The 25,073-nt window shown below is 42.2% G+C and overlaps 1 protein-coding gene across 2 annotated transcripts in view; it reads left to right on the forward strand.

Moving 5' to 3' along the window:
- zfpm2a (zinc finger protein, FOG family member 2a) overlaps positions 1-25,073 on the forward strand; it is a 121,270-nt gene that overhangs the window by 65,855 nt on the left and 30,342 nt on the right. The window contains exon 5 of one of the 2 annotated variants that reach the window (XM_084356258.1): positions 9,182-9,293. In XM_084356258.1, the coding sequence (XP_084212384.1) occupies positions 9,182-9,293 (112 nt within the window). The remainder of the gene's footprint in view (positions 1-9,181; positions 9,294-25,073) is intronic. The other variant, XM_084356257.1, reaches the window with a different exon arrangement.

Consider the following 25,073-nt stretch of genomic DNA (forward strand, 5'->3'; position numbering starts at 1 on the left):
TTCCTGCAGCAGTGTGCTCAGCCATCGCTCAGCAGCAGCAGCAGCAGAGCAGGACCAGTGATGGCTGAAAGCCCCAGTGAGGCTCCAGGTCCTGGGGGGCCACTCTTCACACCCGCAGGGCCTGAGGGTGAGCTGGGTGTCCCCGACTGTCCCCTCTTCACAACTCTCTGGGTGTTTGCTGTCAGTGGCCCATCAGGGGGCAAACTGTCACACTGAAGAGATGAAGTATCTGCACTCTTATGTTTTCTGTACGTCGTAAACATACACAAACAGCGCGTTATGAACATTAACATTCATGAACAACTGTTCCATTTTGGATAGCGTAACGCTTAAACAAGGCACACGCTATCACTTACACACTTATCTCAAGAGATTTGTGAATTTGAGTGACTGCTTGGCTTGTAGCAGATTTGGGGAGATGCTTCTTTAGCTGTGATGTACCGTACAAACAAATCAGCAAAGCTAGGTTTCAGTCTTTACAAAATGTTTGTCAGACAGGCAAGAATAGTCAAGCTCAGAACTCCCTGGCTTCACACATCTCGCCTTGTTTTACAGTACACAATATGTCTTCCCAAATGAATGATTATCCAACACTTCAATACACAAAAGACCTCTATTGCAGCAAAGGCGTATGAGGAAGGAGGAGAAGAAGAAGCGAAAAGAAAGAAAAGTGAAACAAAGTTGAGTGGTGCCAGCTGCTTTGCCATCTGTCACTGTCATGGCTGCACTCGTGATATGTTGAAACAACTTTCTTGAAAAGTGGTGGAGATAATCCTCGATTGTTTCCATTTGCTAGGCCCCGATAGCCCCCTTAGTATTGCCAGCAAAAAGTGAGTTCAGAGTGGGGGGTTTGGGGTTGTCATAGATGGCTGACCGATCCCTCTGTTCGCTCTGATTGTAGAAATATAAAGCTGCTCTCCTTTGAGCAAAGTTGCAAGATTTAAAGTTTGAGTTCTACATGGTTTTTTTTTACTGCTCAGAAAGTGACGAAATGAGACATCTCAAAATCATATTTTATTAACAGGAAAGAGCTTTCTACATAAGCATAGTCACTCTTAGAAATTCAGCAATTTCCCTTCCATTTTTCCCTCTTGGACACGTTGGCGAGGGAAGTGGAGAAGCACAGAGGCTTTGCTTGCTTCACCTCCTTCAGAGAAAGAAGGACGGCCACCCTACAGGGAGGCAAACCCCTGCTGGTAGACCTTGATAAGTCCTCGCTGTCCCCTGTCCTGGCCTTAGCCCTCTGATCCTCAGCCTAGTTGGCTCGGGGCCTACCAAAGACAAAGCCCTGTCAGGACGACTGTGGACGGATGAACAACCGAGCAGAAAAATTCAAGTCTTCTGACAAAAAAAAAAAAGGTTAGCATTGAAGATAAGAAAGCTGATAGGTGCTAGAGGAGATGAAGGTCTGGACAGTGTCCATTCTCTCCCCGGTGGTCCAGCAGCGCCTCATTAGATGGATGTGTATGAGGCTGTCAAAGCAGGAATATTATACCACGGGGTCGTCAGCAAACTAATTGGGTAACAAAGACCATTTCCAGCTCGGGAAACCCATCTTTTAACAGTCCGTGTGCTGAGACTCTGATAAGAGAGTTCACGTCTAATGCATTTAGTGAGGGGCAAGTTCACCATCTTTATCTTATTTACTTAACTTGGTGTAAATATTGTTGGTCTTTTACGGTGGATTTAGTAAGACCCCATTTCTCTGAAGTGCAGCCGAGGATCAAACTATCGAACACTGCAGCAGTATGTAGATGATCAGGTGGTATGCAGATCACAGGTACCTCTGTTCAGCTTGTTCGTCATGAGAACAAAGTTATGTTTGCGACGCATTTTATGTTTCTTCTCTTTGTTCTTTGTCTGAAATTATTTTTAATTTGTCCGACTGTGCTCTTTGTAATTATTTTTCTGTACACTTGGATATTGGCAGAGCTCGGTTTCTGAGTCAGAAGGTGAGATTGGCTCCTGAAATATAAAATCACAGATGCTATTCTAATGCATCATGAAATTTAAACTCCGCCAGAGAAGAGAGGGGAGTTCAAAAGAATATGAAAATCCAATACCTAAAGGGGGGCACAGAGGTTTATCTAAAGTCAGGGGCTTTATTCAAGCATCATGCCTACTATTTTATTGTTTGTCTTTATTTACTGCCTCTGACTGATCCTAGTCTGCCAAGTGTGGTTATGAGAGCAGGGATTTGTTGTGACCCCATTGACTGATCGACTCTTGAGTTCCCTTTTCTCCCTCTTTGAAGAAATCCTCCAATCCGCATGTTTATTCCCGACAGAGAAAGAGGGATCTGTCCAGAGAATATGCCACCTGCCACCTTGACCCCCAGGGGCCATGGTAATATCCATACAGGTGAACATTACTGGCTGCAGGTTCCCTATTATGTTCCCTCACAGTGCTTCTCGCTGCTTGGGGAGTCAGCCCTAACTTACATGCAAAAGATCAAACAAGTCCTTCCCAATTGAATTCAAATGGGAAATTTCGAGTAATTCAAACAGTGAGTAGTGAAGCGACAGGGCTGTTCTGTCCCTGACCAAAGCCAAACACTAGAAGAACACGTGTGGATATGTGCACTCTACCTCCAAGACATGATTAAGTCCTGGAGCACATGCATTACAAATTCAGCTTTCTCTTGTTTACAACTTCAAATAGTTCTCAGGACATACGCATTATACATAGTTATGGCAGTACACAGGCAGTCACTTGTGAAGTTGAATTAAACATTCTCTATTGCAAAGAAAGTTGGGAGGCATTGTTGTGTGATGGGAAGGGGCTGGGGAAGGAAAGGAAGTGAAGGTGATTCATATAGAAGTTCTGACTCAATCAGTAGAGAGGGGTGTGGGTGGTGGGCAAATATTAGAGGAAAGAAGGGGATCAGAGATAAGGAAAGGAAACTTAGAGAAAGGAAAGGAGAGGGGAGAAGAGGAGAGCAAAAATAATGAATGCAAAATGAAAGAAAAAGAAAAGAAGGAAAGGAAAGGAACAACAGAAACATAGAGGGAAGGGGGCATGAGTTGGAGAAAAGAGGGGGAAAGGAAATTAAAAGAAGGGTGAGAAAAGAAGAGGAGAGTAGAAAAAGAATTGATTTTAAATGAAAAGAAAGGAAATGAAAGGAGAGGAAGGAAGGAAGTAAAGGAAAGTATATCTAAGGTTACAAAATAAATGGAAAAGAAGACAAAATTAGAGGAAAGGAAAGTGGAGATGAGAGAGTATTGGAGGAAATGGCAGAAAAGGCAGGGAAATTTAGAGAAAGGAGAGGAACTAAAAGGGGAAAAAGAATAATATGAAATGAAAGAAAAAGAAAGGACAGAAAGGAATAGCAGACAAAATTGGAGGAGAGAAAAGGGGAGATGAGAGAGTATAAGAGAAAAAGAAGGGGGATTTTAAAAAAGGAAAGAAGAGGAGAGGAAAGGAATAGCAAAATAATTCATACAAAATGGAAGGAACAGAAAGGAGAAGGAGGAAAAGGAAAGTGTGTCAAAGGATGGGAAAGGAAAAGCAGAAAAAATTAGAGGAAAGGAAAGGGGGCAGGGGTGGAGAAAGGGGTTGCTTGTCTTCGGGGCAGGTACAGCTTACACTAAACTGTTTGGCTTTAGAGTTGGAGCACCTCAATGTGCCTGAAGGTCTTGAAGAATGGAGTATGGATGGAGTACCCCCTCCTCCTGAATCTCTATTCTTCTCTCTTCTCCTTGCTGATTTAGTGAGCAGCAGATTCAGTTTAAAAATGAACAAAAATAAATATAGCAAAATAATTAAACATTGCCCCTTAATCAACATACCGAGCAGCCAATCACTAATCTGCTTTATTGCCACTCTGTTGTGTCTTAGAGAAGCAACTGAACATACAGCAATCATGCAATGCCACCCATAGTCAGTATAAATACAACCACTGTGAGCATTTCAATGGAGCCAAATAAGTAATAGCTAATGCAGCACATGAACTTTGATGCTTACAGTCCAGTCAGCAGGATAAAAGGTGATTTAAATGAGAAAATATTTATTCCCCATAGCGCCGCCATGATAGCAGCAGCCAAATAAAGGCACATGCGCACAGTGATGGGTGTCCCTTTAAAGATTCCGGGAACAGCAGTGACTCTCTCAATTTAATCGATTTTAAAATGAAAAGTCAATTTAACAAAGTTGAAAAGAGAAAGATGGGCTAAGGGAAGAAAAAAGCATTCTCTTGCACTCAAGCAGTAAACTAACTGCCGCACAGAGCAGGCAGAGATTTCAGCTGAATTATCTCCCACCTCACATTTGCTCTTAGGCAAGCAGTTTAAAAGCCAAGCGATTGAGCCAGTGATCCAATTTGAAATGCAGAAATGATTAGAGCAGCTTGCCTCATTTCATATCGAAATTCTCTGATTTATGACAGGGCACCAGCCAAGATCTATCTCTAAAGGGAATTAGTGTGCAATTCCTGCATATTTCTGTTATTTAGTCTCCCAATAGCAGATGCTATAGCCTTAGAGAGAGGGAGAGAGGGGGGAGAAAAAAGGGAATGAAAGCAGTATGTAGGTATCTTTTCATTTCAGCAGATGTAACCATGGCTATTTAGAAGAAGGAGGAAATGACACAAAAGCAGACTTGAGAAATGAAGGCATTTCCCACTTTATGTAGGATGATGGCCGAGAATCTTATTTCAGGGTGCAGTGGAAAAAATATGCAGCACCTAGCTAAGCATATACACAGCTTTTCCGAGCATGGATAGCGGTGGGAGAACACAGACTGTGAGGTTGGCTCTGGCCGTTTCTATTCAACAAAAAAAGACCCTTGCAACCCATCCATCCTTGAGGCTAAGAAAATATTAATACGCAGAGCGATAACGAGGGCTAGAGGAAAATCTCCCTTAATGAAATTTCCAGTTGACCACATGCAATTTGTTTCATCGCAGTGAACAACTAATTGCAAAGGACGTTATCAAGGTGTGAGTGTGCTGTCTGCTGTAAACTGACTGGTAAAACAGGTACAAATCCTTTATCCTCACTCCCATGTTAGAAACAGAGAACATATAAACTTGACATAAGCTTGTTTTTTTGTTATATTTATACTGCTGGTATTACCGGAAAAGAACATTGCACTTCAGAATTATTTGGGATGGGTTGCTGGGATGCTAACACAAATGTAGTGTAGGGGAGAGGAAGTCAAATATATCAGTAATTCAACTGGAAATAAAACAATTATCCAAAACATGTTTTTATAGGGGGAAAAGATAACATACACACATAAGATGTAAATGTTGTTATTTAAACTGTAGTATTTCAACGGGTGCTTTTGTTTAAAATGGCACTACTTCATACCGAGTGGGTGTTGAAAGCGGGACGTATAAAGCCAATGAATGTCTTGAGATATTCAGACACAGTGGTTTTGATCTCTCAGTTGTCTAAATCCTGCAGCTGTGGGATCAAGACGGATACAGTGCCAGTCAGTGACCTTGGTGAAGGGAGGAAAAAAAAAAAAAAAATGCGATGAGGAAAATAATCATTCCCACCAAGGTTTGTATCGATTTCACCTGCCCCGACCATGAAGCGGGTTAAGAGTAGCCAGTGGTGGTGAAATGGTCAGCGGTGATATCATTAGCTTGTTGTTTACACAGGGAAGCAGGGAGTTAGAAGAAGGCTGAGTGTCACAAGCCACTTTCTTCTTCACCTCCTTCAGCTGATCAGAGGATCATGGTATCAAGGAGGGATTAGTAGCGACTTGGGATTTGTGTGATTGGTTAATTTATTGCGGTGATGGCAGGTCTTTCATCTATGGCAACATTTAATCAGCGCAGCCACAGAGGCTATTACAGGTTAGCTCCTTTCTGGAGTCAGTCCGGCTGTGCCATCAGCTCTATCACAATTCCCCTGAAATTTCCAAATTATCTGGAACAGGCTTTAGCTTCTCAGTAATAAAAATTAGAACAGATTCCTGATAGAAGCTTTTGCTCACACAGGGCCAATTATAAATAGTACAGCCCTGCCTTGGAAGAGGGAAAGGGGAAGGGGGAAAAAAATCCAACTCTGAGAGATGTGCACGGAACTTATCGTTCAGCCCTGCTCCGCTCTGATCCAAATCCGTGTGGCTGAAAATTTATATTAGATTTTATCACAGAGGCCTAAGTCTAGAAAAATCAATGAAGGTTATCTTTTATGTTGCAGCAACTTGTGGAAATATTGATTTTCATTTTATAGCGAATTTGGAGCATCAGTTTGTAATCACTTCCTCGCTGACTACACTGTTTTGGTCACTGTATCTCTTACACGAGGAACGGTAACAGAGCTCAGATGGAAGGAAAAAAATAAAAAAAATACCGGGAGAGTATTGAAACCACTGGAGTGAAGGCAGAGGGTGGATAAACCATAACACACTACATAGACAGGAAGGCCAGAGGGGCTTTTACAGGCTCTGACAGGGATGATAGTCTGTAAACTGATATTAAACACTATATCTCTATAAACCAAACAGGTATTTACTTGTGTTTTTAATATCTGTTTATTTGAATATCTATTAAAAATACATCCAATAAACAGGATATTAAAAATAGGAATATATTCAGTTAATTTTTTTTGCATTTTTAGCACCATAAAGATTAAATTAAAACAGGGAATTAGTGATGATTAGAGCCTTGTATGCAGCATATGCACATATTTTTTTGCAACCGACTATCCGATAGGGGTCAGCATATTTAACTACCTCCCCTCAGTATTCTCTTTTGGACAGGAAAGCGCGTCGGTACGTCACATCCGTGGCTGTATGATTGTTAGGTTTGTTTCTATAATACCAGTTAATCATGTGCTCCCTCGCTCTGGGGACATCTAAATGTTCTGCCTGTCAATCTGCATTTCTTCTGGCCTCAGCCACTCAGACCACCTGATCCGGGTTGTACAAACGTTTTCATTTGCATTTGCAGCCGCTCCTCCCTGCAGTGACGCCACTGTGTCTTAATCCTAAATATGTCGTGTGCAGTCGCTCTTCTGCATTTCTTTGTCTAGGTGACGGCTGGTACATGCAGCGTGCTTACAAAGCACATGGGCCACTATTGTCACAATAGATGCATTATGTAAATCTGCACTGAGAAACAGTCATGGGTTGTTGCTGCTCTGTTTCCAACATAAATGAAGCAAAGACAAATAGTAGAAATTAACAGTTAAATCAAAATAATACATTGTACTCTGCATTATAAAAGTTTTCTTTCTGACAAATTTCCCATGATTTCAAACAGTGGAAAGACGTCTAGTTAATGCAGTATTTTGTCCCTGTTGGCTACATTAAGAGCAGCTGGAATATCATGAATTCCCAGAGGCTCAGAGGGACGGCAGAGAGGCCTCACGCTGCTGAATAAGAGATGGCTCCAGTCTGGAGATCTAAGGAAGGGTTAATCTGATTCCCATTTCAGATAGTCGTCCTAGCAACAATCGGCCGGTCTGCTCTGCTCCTTTGACAGGGGTGTGAGATTTTCAGGTTAGCCAGATAGAAGACTTTATTGTGAGGCTAATTTGAAATGTGAAATCGAGGATGACTTAAATTACAGAGGTCCTCTCTGTCTCATCTGCTGCCAGGACGGGATAAGGAGATGCCAGGAGAAGGAATAAGAATATCAGCAGACACAATTTACTGTTTGTGTTTGATCAGTTTAGCTGGGTAGTTTGCCAAAGTGCACATCTATATATATTTATATATACATGCAGAATATACATATATATACAAGGACAATTTATAAATCTGTCTTTATTTAGTGTCTGCATTTGTTTTCTTAATTTGCAGTCAAAATCCAAACAGATTGCTATCATCTGTCTGAGATTTATTTGCTATTTGTAAATAATGCTCCCTTAAAAAAAAATCAGTTTGTCCTCCAGCCTCAGACTAGATAGAGTTCATGGAAAGAGAAATGGGCGGGTGGAGGAGGAGGAGGAGGAGGAAGAGGAGGAGGAGGGGGCATGCAGGCGCACTGCCGGAGCACAGTGCTCATCTCTTGTGCATATCTGTGCCAATTCAGACCTTTAACATGCTCAAGTGACATTTGCATTTATCCTTGAAGGTTGTTGCCTTTTGCGGGGGAGAAATAAGTGAAAAGCACGAGAGAGAAACCAGTATTTTTCTTTTGCATTAGGCAGATGGACAGTGTCCTGTCGCCGCCTGCCTCAGATGGAAAAAGGAATGAAGTGTCGAGATTGCACCCCAACCCATTTTCTCTTAGCTAAACTATTTCTGTAACATCCTAATGAAGGAGGGCCCCGAGGTTCAAAAGTAATGGCCTTGAAATACTGACATTTTGCCTTTGAGTAATAGGCTACTGTACCCAGCCGCCTGAGATGTTGCTACCACCCCCCCAACACGCACTCAACACCACCAACACAGTGTTTTGTAAGAAGCACAAGAAAAAGAACACCAAAATAAAATAAAGCAGAATAGAAAATCATGTGAGGATAAACAGAGCAAGCAAATCTAGTGACACTGCACCACGTGAATCTATTACAGTGGACACTGTACTCTATCTCCCTGTTTTATTTCTTCTTTCCGAGAAATAAAAGTCCACGTTTGACCTCTGACCAAGAAGAAAAATGACCTTACGCATTCAGAATAATTTTTCCGGCATATTATAAAAACTCTAACCTCAATCGCCCTTTGAAATGGATACTGATTCTTTAAATTCTTCCCTGCTTGTTTCAGGAAATAGTGAGATCCAGGCGATAGCGAGGCACAATGTGCCCAAAGTTCACCGCCGAACACTCGCTTCCTTCTCTCTGAAAGTCACCAGCCTTTTTTTTTCCTCCTTTCTTTCTTTCTTTTTTCATAATTCCCAGACACCTTAGATGTTCTCCTTAATCTAAGAGATCTGATGCTGAATCACAGGGTTCAATCCTGGATGGTTATTCCTCCTTTTTGATACAATGCAGGCTCTTAGACCCATTTGTCACCACTCCAGCCACTGTACAGCCTTTGTCTGCAGGCCACCACACACACGCGCACACACAAAACCTGCCCTCATTCTCAAATCTTCTCAGCAATGTAAAAAAAAAAAAGGAAAAAAAATTGGATTGGGGTGGACTTGCATGCTGTATAGTTTCTGAAATTGTCTGTTTATGGCCATTCAGAGCAGCAGAAGAGCGTAACTCAGTGGTTATTAATGTTTCTTTAATCACCAAAATAAGCAAATGATTAGTGTTTGTTATCTGTCCCCGTCCAGAAGACGAAGAGCACGGTCCCGGTGGTGCTGAGCGCCGGCCCCAGGTGGCTGCTGGATGTGACTTGGCAGGGAGCGGAAGACAACAAAAACAACTGTGTGGTGTACAGCAAAGGTAAGCAAGCAGCGCCGGCATCCTGTTATCTCTCCGCAGCGCAACACACCACGCCACAGCACCGCCGCAAAGACAATCCTCCATCCACTCCACTCCACTCCTGCCTGTCTTTCTCTCTCTCCGTCTGTCTCTCTGCCTTTCTTTTACTTTTTTCTCCCCTCTTTCTTGCTCTCCTTGCTTCTCAAAGTCACAAACACACACAAATAATTGCATGTGGGCAGCTACAAGGACACACAAAAAGGCATGCATGCGCACACTCCTACACCATATCTGTTTTACTCCAAAGAGTAATTTATATCACTAAAACTCTGATTAGGAACTGAGAAACATCACTTGACACACAAAGTAAATGGTCTTTAGATTTCACAAGGTAATTAATGCCCCTTTTTTTTCTCTTTTATACTAAGTGAATCCCTATCTCGGGGCAGATAGCGAGAGTGGAGATGCCATTTTGCTTCATTTGTTCTCTCGCTAATTCAGCGAGAAAGCTTCAGCTGTATATCTTTAATAAGTCAGACACATTCATACAAACCCCGGCAGAAATGGATTTATGTAAATATGTGCAAAGGAACACAACATATCTGTCAGAAAATCCATGTTGCTCGTTCAGCTTTTGACCCTAAAGCACAAAAACACCGAATGAAGCACTGTCATCAAGATAAACTCCTCAATCTGCCGCATTGTGTCCAGCGAACCCTCATTAAAAACAGCCCAACATGGATCTGTGGAGAGCCTGGTTTGTTGCAGATTGTATGAGAAGATGCTCAGACTGTACACAGCCCTGACACTACAGTCTGTAGCTTCACTTCTCATGAAAGCACAAGGCTTCTGCTGCTATAATTGGGTCTTGACGGGTGTTAACCAGAGAGACACAGCAAAAATAAATACGTAAATAAAAAATGTGTTTTGGATTCCAAAGGGTGAAGGGAAGGGGCTCCATTTATCACTTTTCAAAAATGATTACCCCGTGACAATACCCCCAAAGCTGAAATGGAGCTTCTTCTCCCCTCAAAGTGAATAAGTGGCAGGAGTGGGATTTGCAACCCGGATTTTCAGTCTCCCAATTCTCATCTACTAATCACTAGACTGCACTGGGGAGTTATCCTCTTAACCGGCTACTTAACTTTGTGCTCTTTATCACCAAATCATTAAAGTTTTGATAAGCTGTTAAAGAAGATTATGCACTTCTTTAAAATCTTCTAATCTTTTTGCTCAGAGACTGACTGTACGAAACAAAAAAAGGGCAATAACAGGATTTCTCACTTTTTTTTGTGTGTTAAGTCTGGAGAATTTCCTCTGCCACTCTTCATACATGTATCCTCCAGATAGCATCACACGCGGCATCGTCACCTCAGCCTGTGTGTCGCTGACAGTTCCTTTGTTTGTCACTTCCAGTTTGACCTTATTAAATTAAACACAATAACATCTGCAGACGTCTCCCTTGTGAGAGTTGTTCTGTGTTGTGCTTTATAAGTTCATTACAGTAAATCCTCCACTAGAATCTTCACACGCTTGCCAACTGATGATGAACGATAATAGAGAGGATGTTGAATACAAAGAATTAATTTAAATCTCGGAGTACAAGTTAAATATCTCGTCACCTCATAGTTGCTGCGTCTGAGGCACAATTAAGCAGAAAAAATCAGCGTAAAATACATCAGATATGATTTAATTCTAAAGTTTTAGCATGTTTAGTGATGGAGGTATTCTATATCTTATCAGACAAATGGTTATATTCATTAAATGTCACAAAAAAACTAGCTTGATTTTGGAAAAACTTCACTACTTTGCTACACTAAATACGAAAAATTCGATACTACTATGATACTACAATGTGCAAAAAATTCAGGCTGTGCAATTCCATACTAGCTTTGTGGCAAAGTTGCTACAAAGCTTTGGATAAATTGGTTGGGTGTCCGTTTTTCTCGGCTCTCTACCCAAAATTGTTCCACATTTTGCTCCCGGCGACTTTTTTTTCTCCCAGGTGGACTGGGAGTAAGTTCAGAAAGTGGTGAAAGTGTTTGATGCCGTTCAGCCGTTGGACACTTTGCGTCTAGACTCGATTTACGCCGTTCATTCTTCTTCATCGGGCCTCTTTTAAATATTCCAATCTGCATGTGTGGGCACCCTCTGGAGGTGACATTGAAATTGAATGTCAGCGTGCTGAAAATATCAAATCTTTGTCAAATTCAATTTTGAATTCGGCCTTGGTTCTGAAGCAGCGCTGGAGTGGTGTTTATCGTGTCGACACGAGCGTGGATCGACTAAAAGGAAGAGGCTCCAACAAGAACTTTCTTCCCACCTCGAAAAGCTGAGGCCCAGATTGTTTATATCTTCACCCTTGTGCTGTTTCTCCTCTGTAGGCTGCTTCATTGCTCCCTGAGATGCGTTACTTATGGAAAACACTGAATATCTCAATACACAGTATGCTTGCAAAATATGTTTTGGCTCACGTTTCAGTGGTCTCGGCTTTCTTTATGGCTGCCTGCAAAGATAGTAGCAGTTCACTTTGGATGCTTGCCAGTGTGAATCTATGGGGGAGTATCTCTAAGTAAGGACTGGTGATTGGTTTGAGTGGCTGTAGCTTACTGTTGGGTGTTCTGTCCTATGATTTCTGCATTACATTTTTGTACAACTGCTCATCCCCTGTCCCCGAAACTTGTCATTCAGGAAGCCAGGCAAATATGTGGAGAGGGAGAGAGGACAGGATTCAGCAAAATGATTCCTCTGAGAGTTGTATTCCAGCAGTGTGTTATGTATAATACATGCACCAGAGTGTGTAACAAGCAGCAGGGCGGTGTAGTCAGGTTCCCCATGGGGCGCCCCTGGTCATTAGCACCAAGACAAGCTAACCTTATAGTGTCAAATATAGATTGTTTTTTTTGTTTTGTTTTTTTGCCTATTTATTGGGATCCTACAATTCCCATTTCTCCTGTCTGTGTCATTTTATCCAGATGAATGGAAAGACAGGAACATTTTATCCATTTAAAGGAATTAGAGGACCATCAGTAACATTTGTCGCATTTAAATGTCTCAAATTAGGATTCACAAAGATATTTTCATGAATATAAATTCCTCTTTGAATCCCTGTTCTTAAAATGAGGAGCAGGATGAGCCCCGAAGTGGAAGTGGAAAAACTGCAATATCTGTTTTTCCCAGGCTGTCAGCATGGCCCTGTTTGTTTTACATTAAACTCCCAGGAAGAGCCTTAGCAGCCAGCCATTACTAAAACTCTCAAGTCTACTACTGCGCTAACTCATTATCGAGAAATCCACCTGGAACTCCCACAATGCTCTCCTCCACACTCCGACAGTTTCTTTGAACCGCTGAAGTTATAGAAACAGGCAGCAAGTCTGCAGAGTAATTATATGTTACAGTAACGCTGGAGACTGAGGAGAGGGAGAGAGGGGGGATGGAGAGGGGAGAGAGAGAGGGAGAGAGAGAGAGAGAGGGGAGAGAGAGAGAGAGAGAGAGGGAGAGAGAGGGAGAGAGAGGGAGAATGACAGACAAGGACCCAGAGAGAGAGAGCAAGAGATAGAAACCAGTGGAGAATTTTCTGTACTGATAAACAACAGATTGATAAACAATACATCTGGAAAGTTGGATAGATGTGACAGAGGAAAAAAAAATCAGCCCCATTTTGATTTTCTTTTTTTTCTTTCAACATCTCCCGGTTGAATATATTACAAATGAAGGTTCTGTTCAAATGCTGCAAGCCCGCCTGACTGGAAGAATTGTAGCAACTGTTTGGAGAGAAAATATGGCCAACTGGGATGCATTTGATGCAGTCAAACAGTTTTTTAAAGGATGAGTCTGGTGTTGTTCTATATTGAAGCCCATTCTTTCCTACTGAAGATGTAAATCTTTAAAAAGCAGGTCATGAATACATTGTCGCATGTTGTAAATATGGTAAACAATCTCCATAAACAGCTCAGCACTGTAGTTTTTAACAAATGTTACGCAGACAGGAGTAAATAATGCTTTTGTTCGGGACTATTTTCAGCAGCGTATTAATACACATTAAATTTGCAGCAGTAGGATTTTGTATGTGGGACTGAAAGAAAAACTACTGTGCCCCTGTTGGTTGTGGCTGAATTGTGTGTTCTTAAACGTTGGAGCTCAACAGCACAGGAGAATATGATCAGACTTTGACTAAATGTTAATATTTAAAAACAGGAAATAAGTATGTTGTTTCATTTTTTAAATAGGCTAAAAAATGTCCTTAAACAGCTGGGCACTGTAGCTTTTAAGAAATGTTCCTCAAACAGGAGAAAATAATGATTTTGTTGAGGTCTATTTTCAGCAGTGGAGTAATACACATTTAGAGCAGGAGGATGCTGTGTGTGGGACTGAAAGAAAAACTACAGGGCCCATGTTCGTCACAATAAAGAAGAATGATACCCAGTGCAATCGTGTGGCTGAATTATGTGTTTTTAAGAGTTTTTTGAGAACAATGGAGCTCAATAGCACAGAGGAAGTAGATAAGTCTACTTTGGCTTCACATACGTGTTAGTTTAATTAACTGTTTGTATTGGCCTTTTTTAAAATGGAACACATTGATAGGAACAGAAATCTAGAAAACCACCAGCATTTTGTAATTTGAATTTAGCTTAGTTATATTTTATCACATTTGCAGAGGAAACATTCCTGCAGCACACCACAGTCCCCTTAAATAAAAACCCCTCTACAGTGTACATTTGCCGAGATTACACAGTCAGATCTGAGTGTGCCATTAAAGGCAAGTTTCATTTTTAGGTCTAAAATACAATTTATGACTTCATTCATTCTCAGTGTGAGCCCTCATTGTGCTTACCCCATTGTTACCTGATATCTGAGCCCATTGAAACTATACACACTCACTGTGACCACATTATGTGGCATTATTCAGAGGTCACCTAAACTTTTCAACTATAAGCCTCTTAAGCCAGACCACATTCAGATACAGCATGTCCAATAAGTCTCCAGAGCAACTTAGCCCATTGTTCGTACAGAAATTGACCAATGTAACTAGGCCGTTTTACATAAGCCCGGACAGTGCCGAATTAGCCAACTCGCTGTGTCTTTGTATTATTTCATATTCTCTAAGTCTTCACAATCAGATCCTTTTTTATGCCTTCATTTGCTCTTTCCCCTGCTCCAGAGCTGTAGACCTCTGAGGCATAAGATGAACTAATATGACCTGCCTGGACAGATGTAGTATCTATTTGACTCTTTTTTTAATAAAGCGAGCCTTACAATGTTCTGCAATAGAGACATTTCCAGTTTTTCATCATCCCAGAAATGAAAGCGTAAAAGCTGCACTGTTTCCTGCGCTGCTCCCTGGCAGCGTGCAGCATTAGACGTTGCGAGGAGAGGACTCTTACAGTTCAAAATGTAATTGTTCATTTCAACCCTCCTCTTTTAAAATGACTGCGGCGAATAGGAGGTGCGAGGGGTTATTATCTGTTATCTGGGAACATAGCGAAATAGTGTGACTGAATAATAACTAAACAACTGACACAATGTAAAAATTTCATTATCAGTGTATTAAAACAAAATTGTACCCTAAAGGAGTCCCCACCACAGCTCCGAGCAGCCGACTAATTATGTTTAATTAAAAGACAACAGATCAACAGAATCGTTTTCATTAGGAAATTATTAATGATTCCACTGCAACAATAATTGATTGCACTGAGCCACGCGATAACTCGGTACGGTCAGGCTGGAGTGAGCCGGGTGGAGAGGAGCGGCTGGTTTAGGCATTTGGCAGCTGTTGAGTAGCGTGTCTTGTAGCTGAAGCTTGCACATTAGCAATTGAGGAGAAGTTGTAAAGCTGGCTTTATAGAGAGGAGAGAAGGAGGAGGAGAGTGTGTGGTGGGTTAAGGACAGCAAAATCCAAATCATACGGCGATCTCAGAGGACTTAAGCATCCCACACATGTATTTAGGAGCACATAAAATCACACACATTTCAGTACACATGACTGAGAAAGGGAACACACACTCCTCTTATTATTTTCTCTCCCTACAAACATATTCAAGAGGGCGTTTTCTCTCATTTTTTTTTTCTCTCTCCGTCTCACTCGCAAGCATATAAACTACATGCACGCACACACACACACACACACACACACACACACACACACACACACTTCCATTCAGAGCCATGTGAAAGACGTCAGCTCCAGACGCTTCCTCCGACAGCCTTTTATGTGCATTGTTCTCCCGCCGTGCAGGCAGGCAGCTTCCCTGTGCTAGACACTATACCACAGCCACCAGACACCACATTCTGCCACAGCACCCACATTCGCTGCAAACACACTCGCGCGCAGACCAAACGCCATTACCCAACATTTGCATAATGGCTGCTGACACATATATGTCCATCTGCATTCAGCTTAGACTAAGCCGTGAGACAAAAACAACAATACCGGGAGAAAATGTAAAAGAAGTGATGGGCACTGATGAGGGACAAGATTTTCATACATCGCCGTGCAACTTTAGATTTTGTAGCTGTGGTCTGTGTGTACATTTTTTTGGAGTATGTGCTTGTGATTTGTGTTGTGTGCGTGTGTGTGCCGGTCGTCCTTGTATCAATGCCACGGAAGGTGTCGGGCTAATGAGCGTGGGCTGTCCTTAGAGCAGGAGGGTTTGGGCTGTGCCATTCACTCTGCATATTTAAATGCCTTGTAGAGCTTAAGCAGGCCCACTTTTCCATGTCAGGGCAGCGTTCAATCCTGCTGCGACCATTAATTATGATACCATTGTGCTCCAGTGTGGCTAATAAGAGTGATGTATTGCACCCTCGTGGCATTATAATCATCTGAGTGAAGTACCTGGACTACACTGAGCTCGCTTTAAGCACCACGTTTCAAAAAAAAAAGGAAAAAAAAATAACAGGGAGTGAAGAGGACGCTTCTTCCCTCCTCTTAGTCTCCACTGCTGGCTGCTCTGGTTAATGCTTCTACATGAGAGTGTGTCACAGATTTAACTTCTCTATAATTGTCTAATCAATGATGAGAAATGCTTTGGTATTGATCATGCAGGGGGCTGATTGTGTGTCCAGGAGGCAAGACACACACACACAGTCACATTAAAAGCAGATATGAGTCATTGTTTTTGATAATTTCTTTCACTTTTTCATCCACACACGTGCACTCTCCCTTCCTGCACTCTATAAGAATGTCATACGAGTGATCTGCATCGCTTTCGCAGATGTCTTTGAACACAGAACTGGTTAAGTGGATTTTGAGGAGCTGCTTCTTAGTATTTGGAGCATGTCTCCTCAGTGCTGAATGTGTTCAATACAGATGGGAGAGGAAAAAAAGATCACATTTTATTACATTAATCACTGCAAGTTAATGTGATTATATGTACTTTATATTTCCCGTCTTAACTTCCTCTCCCTTAACGGCATAATCAATGACCGTTTTTATATTCATTGAAAAATTCTGCGGATATGAAAATAAGCCTCTGCGAGGTTTTTTAATCTACTGCGGGATCTTGAGTCAGTAATTAAAGAGTCCATTCAGTGTGTGTCTTCTAAAAGCCCTTAGCCTGCTTTTAGGCCTGGGTATGATGCAGCCCACCGCCCCCATCTCTGCTGTGGTAAGTAGGTGTGAAAAGCATTGTCAGTGTGCTTCAGGATAAAGCCCTGCTGTTGGATGCCATTGGTCAGAGTCACCCCCCCCAACCACATACACACACAGACACACACACATACACACACATGCACATAAGATCCAGGAGCAGGTTGAGAAGAAGAGTGTGTGTGTCTGTGTGTGTGTGTGTGTGTGTGTGTGTGAGTGTGTGCTGGAGAGGATGTAGGGGGTCGTGGAGGGTTGTGTGTCTCTGTGCATGTGTGTGTGCAGGGATAATCAGAGACAAAAGCTGAGAGCTGGAGAGAGGGGCCTTTCTGCACATCCGCACAGCTTTTTTTGGAGGGGGGGAAGGTTGGTGCCTTTTTATCGGGCTTGAGGGGGGTCACAGTGTGTGTGTTTGTCTGTGTGTGTGTCGGAGAGAGTGAGCGAAAGAGATGGAGGGAGAGAGATAGAGGAATCACTGGGGTGGAGGGGTGTTTAGATCGTCAGTCAGCGTGATGGAAAACCACACGGTTAAAGTCTCTCTGAGGGTTGACACAGGACTGCAGCGAGTGGAACTAAACAAGTGAAACTGAGTCGAGGTGAAACTCTTGACGCACTGAGGGGGAGAGGAGATGATCATACTGATCATATATGAAAGAAAAAGCCCACAGTGCAGGAGAAAAAAAAGTACATGACAGTGGAAGAAAAACACTGATGCAGCCCTGAAAAAAAACACACAACACTGACTGTTAGGGTGATAACACTAGCTCAGAGAATAGAGTTACAACAATTCCATTCAGGCCTCACAGCAGCTGGTGGAGCAGGATCCATTTTTCCTTTGATAATGTACACCCCTGCAAATCAATTTTTAGGTTGGGCAAAACATAATCAGATTTTCTCTGTAGAAATAGCTCGACACATTACGAAATTGTTTTGTGGGGTCGCCACTGTGTTCATGCAGGAGAACCCAGTGATAACCTTTATACATACCTTTGCAGCTAATCCATTTTATTGATTGTACATCCACCTGCGTGGGGAAAAAAAACACATAGCCCCATAGTCTTTAGAGCGCCGTATCAGTGTGATATCACAGTTTTTCTTTTCCCATTGCAACGCACGGAGGAGCACAACTGTGAGCAACCTCTAGCATTAGTACCTTATCTGTGGGTTGTTTTATCATCATATCTGGGCAAGGGATCTTAGTCGCCTTACCCCTCTTAAAGTCAAATGCCAGAGGTAAGGACACATAGGTATGCATGAGGAGGTTTCAACAGTGAGCTTCACAGGTCGAGTTGAAGACAGTTTGAAATGAGATACGTGGTAAACATGTGAATAATGTTGCTAGAAGTATGGTTAAAACATGTTTCATCCTATACAGATATTTTAGAAAAGCTGTAATCAAGTTTAGTTTTTAGAAATCAAGTTTGGTTCTGGATGCCAGACCAAGCAAAGAGCAAAGTCACGCAAGGTTTCCAAACTACACCTAGAGACAGAGGCTCCCACCCTGTCCTTTACCAACAGTCAACATTGGTTTTCCTGAACCATGACCACTTTCTCTGATCTTAATCAAGATGGTTTAGTTGCCTAAACTTGCTCAAACCTTAACCACTGCTGACGAATGAGACGACATTGGAATGAATCCTTTTTAACACAATATGCAACAAAGACAACCTCTTCTACCATTCTGGTATGAAGACTTGTTGACGATCACCAGACAGGAACGTGATATTGGATGATTTACAAACAGCCAAGTGTTTTAAAAATTCTGGTATTGGATCTGTGATCGATATCAGCAGATAGCCTGAGGTGAGATATTGGAATTAGTCAGACCGATTGATGAAATAAACTATGGTTAAGGATAGGGTTAGGCAACTAAAAGATTTGGTTGAGGGCAAGAAAGGAAACATTTGCTCAAGGTCAGGGAGGGTTATGCTCGGGGTTAGCCGAGAGGCAAATGTTAATTGCTTGTCTGGGACGGATTTAAACTCTGATCTCTTTCATGAAAGTCTGGTGCGTTACATGCCAACCAACCCGACCCCCTTCTGCCCGACTACATACAAGGCGCACTGATTCCTGCAGTTGCACTGAAAGTTGGGAATGGATGTAAACTGTGAGGTGAGGAATCATTCAAAGCAGATGTAATTTGAAGGGATCCAGATCAGAAAACACTCACAGGCTCTTTCAGAAGGTCAATGACAAACTAACTATTCTGGCATTTAAGAATGAGGACTTCTTTTCTGATTTCAATTATGGTAAGTGGCAGTTATACTTATGTAACAACATTGTTTTCACATGTTTAGGGTTGTTAATACTTACGTCTTGTGTCTGTCTTCACCATGACAGTGATATTGGCTGCTTATGAGTCAAACCCTACCTCCTCTAGGTTGCTTTAGTGCCTGAGCTCTGCTGACCTCTGCCTGTCGGCACTGGGTGACAGAGATGGGTGCCCCTGTTCCTTGTGTGTGCGCTCGAGAGAGAGAGTGGACGGAGCGGCGGGCGAGCAGACAGGCGTGCTGTAGGTACAGTAGTGTGGAGGACTAGACATCAGTGTCGTCCAGGTCAGACAGGGCCATCCATTCTCTAAGCCCCAGGGAAGGGAGAGAGAGAACAAGAAGGAAGAGGAGAGAGAGTGGAAGAGAGAAGTGTGTGTGTGTGTGTGTGTGTGTGTGTGTGTGTGTGTGTGTGTGTGCGTACAGAAAAAGAGAGATGGGGGTGGGGTGGGGGGGCACTGATGCACTGTTTCTCTTAACTCTGTCAAAGCCACTCCATTGTGCTCCCCCGTGCAGTGAGTGGAAACCAATCTGTCATCGCTCCACTAGCCAGCATACTAGAAGAAGGCTAGACTGCTGGAAACACAAGTCTATTCAATGTGAAATGTAACTGGAATCTGAGCCCTTGGATAGCTGGATTGTAAAAAAAAAAAAAAAAAAAAAAAAAAAAATTGATGTAAGATTTTTGAACCCCGCTCTCCCACAGACTGTGAAATGGAAGCCGTGAGTACAGTATTTGGGTCTGCGCGAGATAGGTTTCACTCCCGTATCTCTCCCTTTTTCACGGAGAGGTGATTGACATGTTTTGTTGATGGAACTCTATCCAAACCATGTGAGGTTTGCATAGGCATGAAGGGCTCGGTTAAAAACCTCACACAGACATCCTCACTCGATATTACCCAGCAGAGTTGGCCTCCTTTGTTTAAGATTTGAGTTTTTTTTTTCTTTCTGGCATTGACAATATTTAGACAGTCACAGCCACAGGGGGGTGACTGAGTAATGTCTTCAAGTCAAGGTTTCAGCGCTCTTTTTCCCACTCCAGATCCATGTTTTCCTCATACCTGTCACCTATAGAAACCCAGCATCACCTGACCAGCATAGAAAACATGGCCACCTCTCCTGATGCCCTGAGCTCGCTAAGCCTGCATACTGTTGAATAGTGGCTACTAATGCTATGTTCCGATGCCATTTGGAGTCACTTCTTCCCCTCTCCTCGCAGGAATCCCCCTTGCGCCATTTTCCCTGTAATCTCCCCACTCCTCTCTCTTATGGGGTGGCTCACCCGCTGCTCCCGCCACTATTTCACAGCCCCTCTCCTTCTTACAACCAGCACCTCCACCATTTTAATCCCTTTGACCCAAACCCTGTGTGTTTCCCTGTATCAACAGCTCCTGGAGATTACATCCTGCCTGCCTCCTCACCGCTGTGTGCTTCAGTCACTGTGGCTGTAGCTGGCTAGTGCATGCTAGGGTCTTAGTCAGACACTGCTGGGCGTGATAGCCACTGTGGCTAGTTAGCTTGGTCGGGGGTTTGAAGGCAGAGTGCAGGCAGCTGGCAGAAGAGTGAAGGGTGGAAGAAGCTGCACTGGGTAAAAAATCAGAGCAGCATCAGAGGGTTGGACCCTCAGGGGACACTTCAGAAGAGCTGTAGCCTCATGTAAAAGTTTGGAGGGAGGAAGATAGCTGATTGTTGAGTCTCATGCAGGTCGTCAAACACAGACACTTTGGGATGGTGGCTCCAACCTGAGACCCAAGCCAGAGCATAGGTGTTTGATGACCTGGATACTGACTCTTTCAGTTTTCCAACTCATCATACTGACGCTTTGGGTTTGTGGCCAACCCAATCAACCGACCCAAAGCATCAGTATCAGAAGAGTTGGGAATGAGACTCAATAATCAACAGTCTTTAACTGGATAGTTAAAGGACCAGAGTGTGGGATTTAGCAGTGAGGTTGCAGATAGCAAGCATCTGATCACACCTCGTCTCACCCTCCCTTATAGTGGCTGCTAAATCCACAAAAAACAAGAAAAGGCCTACCATTTCCCTAAAAGACCCTAATTCCTACACAATATTTCAGGCAGATCTATGGTGAAATGTTAAGTAAAGCACAAGTTCTATAGAGTGTAATGGTACAGGCATCAAACCACTGGGTTAATCTTAATATTTCACTCAGTGTGAGCATCATGTTACTTCAAATAGGTGCTATAACAGATACAGAGCACATGTGTGATATTAGCATTCAGTTCACAAATTTTGTTTTCCTCAAATTTAAGCTGCTTCGGGGGAAATTAAGAAGAAATCAGGGTTCAAGAGGTCAAAGGAGTTATCTTGAAACAGCCTGTCAGGATCCCTCGTTGCCTTTGCATAGCTTGTCAGAAAAGTGAAGCAGCCGTCAGGAGAGTTGGAGCCGGTTCTGTCGCTGTGCTGAGGAGCAGCCTGCGCTCACAGAGGGCCCCTCCTCTTTCATGTAGTGTTTCTGGTAATGGGTTAGGGCTTTATTGATGTGAACTTATGTGATCATTGCATAAAGAACTACCATTTCTCGCTCTCTCTCTCCTTCCTGCTCAGTTTTCCTGTGGGCCACATTAAATCAAGCCTCCGACCTAGACTCTAGTTAAATTAAACCCTATCAGCATGTTGCCCTCTCATATCGGAGGACGGGCCTTTATATAGACGGCCTGTAAATGGTGATTAGTGAGTGTTTTGATTAAAATTCAACCACATGTGTGATACTCTGGTGGAGCCAATCACCTCCTTCTCTCCCTCCCTCCTCCTGTCTCTGCCTGTCTGTGCACAAACATGCATTGAGACATACATGCACACAAACATCCGCACAGACCCTCCCTCTCTCCCGGCCTCCCTGCCTCTGTCTGTCTGGCCTGTTCTCATGGCTCAGCAGAGTACAGGGCTGATTTAAGGGGTCCTTACAAATGGGAAGGTTGCAAGTGGAGACAAAAACCAGAGACAAATCACACCACAGCCGTCTCAAGGTTTCTACTAAACCTATTCAACTGGAGGGAAGCAGCAGAACAGTGAAAAATATACACACACTCCATCCTGTCAGAACGCTTTTGGCTTATCTTGAGTGACTGTCAAGGCTGGGAATATCAGGGAATGGACAGAAATATATAAAATTAATAAGCCGCTGGATGTTGTCGGGAGTTATGATGCTTCATAAATCCTGGTTTGATCATTGCGGACAAGGCTTAAACCCACAGCTTCCTAATGCGCACAGCAGTGTTTTGGACTGGATTTTATTCTGTTTGGGAGATAGAAGCCCTTAGCTGGCAAAAGTAAGATTTATCATCTCCCTATCCCCCCTCTTTCTTTCATGAGTGACAAATATTAAAAAGAAGGCCTGAGGGAAGTTGGCAGCCATTACCACCTTTAATAGAAGGGCACAGGCGTAGCAAGGTGAAACTGGGGCCAAAGGCAGAGAAATGCTATTCAAAGAAAAGAGAGAGAAGCGGGAGAGGAGAAGGGGGAGAAATTGGTACTAACTTATCAGTTGTACTTCCTTTGTCGGGTCAGGGGTCTTGGAGCTTTTGTTTGTTTGTTTGTTTCTCATACTGAAAGGATGGATGCTATCTCTCCCGCCATCCAAGCAGGTTGCCTCTGTCGAGTGCTGCAGGTAATATTTCATGTCAGGAATTAAGCAAGCTTACCCACCGACTCCTTTCTACAGTTACATGGCCACCGCATCCATCATCGTCCCCTCTTTTTCTTCAGAGGGCCGGCTTCACTGGTGGAATGTAACTAAGTACATTTACTCAAGCACTGTACTCAATTACAGATTTTAGGTCTTCATCTCAGTTTTTCTATTTCATGACATCACCAGCTTGTTACTTTACAGATAAAGATTTAATATAGCAAAAATATGATAACTATCCAACATGTAATTTACATTAAAAATAGATTTTGGGCTTAAACATTTAGTACATTAATGAATTGGCTGATTAGTCAGTCAACACAAAATGAAACAATAACTGTATTGATTAATCGTTTTCATGCGAAAATGACAAACATGTTATGGTTCATTTCTTCTCAAATGTGATGATTTGTAGTTTTTCTTTGTCTTCAGTACTTGAACTGAATCAGTTTGAGATTTCAAGCGGCGATCACACAAAGCAAGACATTTGAAGGTGCCTCTGTGGATTCTCATGATTTTCATATATTTTACAAACCAAACAATGAATGTATTGATCAAGAAAATAACCAACATTAATCAATAATCAAAAAAACCATTAGTTGTACATCTATGTAAAATAGTAAACAATTAGCTCCACTTCAAGTACAAGAGTAGAACGCTTCTTAAACATTATTGCATGAGTAGGAACAATATAACAGTATCTACTGTATATCATTACATATACACCCACAGGGGCCATTTCTATGCATTGAGTATTGTTTCTAATCACATCTATGTACTATTATATGAAGCTGGTACAGGGAACTGTTATTTTTTGTTGACTTTGGTGGCCCCTGTAGAGAAAAGCAGTATGAGATTCACCGCCTCATGTCTAAAGATCTCGACCTGGCTAGAGTGAGTAAACAAAGATGAAGCATGTTTTAAATTCTGTTTTTCCTTTTGAAACCCACATGTTTTCACTCCCTAATTGTCAAATAAGGCAGATCAATCCGTGGCCTTGAGCTTCAAACTATGATGCTCTACCTAAGCGTCAGTTTGGTAGGTAAAGGGTTTAGCCATTACGTTAGAAGTTGGTTAAGTTTAGGCACAAAGGATACTTAAAAATTACTTACGTGGAGTAAAGTAAGTAAGTGACCATGTCATGTAATGTAACTGACGTAACTCTGGTAACTCGCTTACGTAATGTAAGTTACGCCATTTACGTACATCACCCCGATCTTCAGTGTGAAAGTCTAGTGTGATTAAAGATCTTTTTAATTGTATTATTGATCTGACTTGGATAAGTCAGAAACTGTTCCAGTGACATTCATTAAGAATAATGACTATATAGAAATAGTCTTGTTTGCTTATATAGGTCATGTAGAGGCGAAATTGAGACTGTTTTCAAACCAGTTAAAAGTTCCTAGTCGTATGTTAAAGTAACATTTTTATTGCAGTATTTTTACAGTGTGGTATTAGTATTTTTTACTGATGTAAAGGATTTGAATACTTCTTCCACGACTGGTTGGCTTTGTCTTGATCACTTTCCTTTGAGGGGCTTTCTTGTGTGTAAATACGGCGGTGGAGAAAGAGACTAATTAGACCACCATGTCTAATCTCCGGGGCTTTACCTGTCAATAAAAATGTTGTCAGTGAAGATGAAGTCTCTTTAAATGAAAGGCTTGGCAGTTTTGATATGTAAAACACATGTCACAGTGTTTCAGTCAGTAACATCCCGATGAGACAAGTTGTCAACAGAAGTAAAATGACAACAAAAACATCTTTGCTGGACCAAATCAGAATAATGACATTCTAAATTAAGACTTGTTGTTTTTTTTCTCCCCCTTGTTCTGTTTGGGAGAGGTCATGCTTTTTGAACACAAGTTGTTCTAAGTAAATTTATTCCACTTATTTCTTGTAACTGCACGAAAAAGTAATGAGGTGTTGGAGATAAATATATGAAGACAATAAGCCATGCAATCCTTTTTCTGTAGCTGCTTTTGAGTCAATTAGCACATTTCAGAGACTCTGAAGAACGCTGCTGCCTTATGTAGCTCCTCAATATGCAGCATCTGACTTTTATCCAATTACATTATGTGAGGTCTGTGGGCACGCCGGGCACAGCGCACATAATGGAGGATGCCATCTTTGGTGTGATATTCTCCAACACTTTTTCCATTGCATATGCCTATGGCTCCTCTCACTATGAATTATTCAAAGGCTTCATCCACACAGAAGAGAGTGAGGAACTCGGCTCCATAGTAAACAGATTTTCTGCTCGCCATCCTCACAAATCTGAAGTGTAGGACATTGTAAGTGCC

This window comes from Pagrus pagrus (genome assembly GCF_965226575.1).
Source record: "Pagrus pagrus genome assembly, chromosome: 7".
Classification (NCBI taxonomy): Eukaryota; Metazoa; Chordata; class Actinopteri; order Spariformes; family Sparidae; genus Pagrus; species Pagrus pagrus.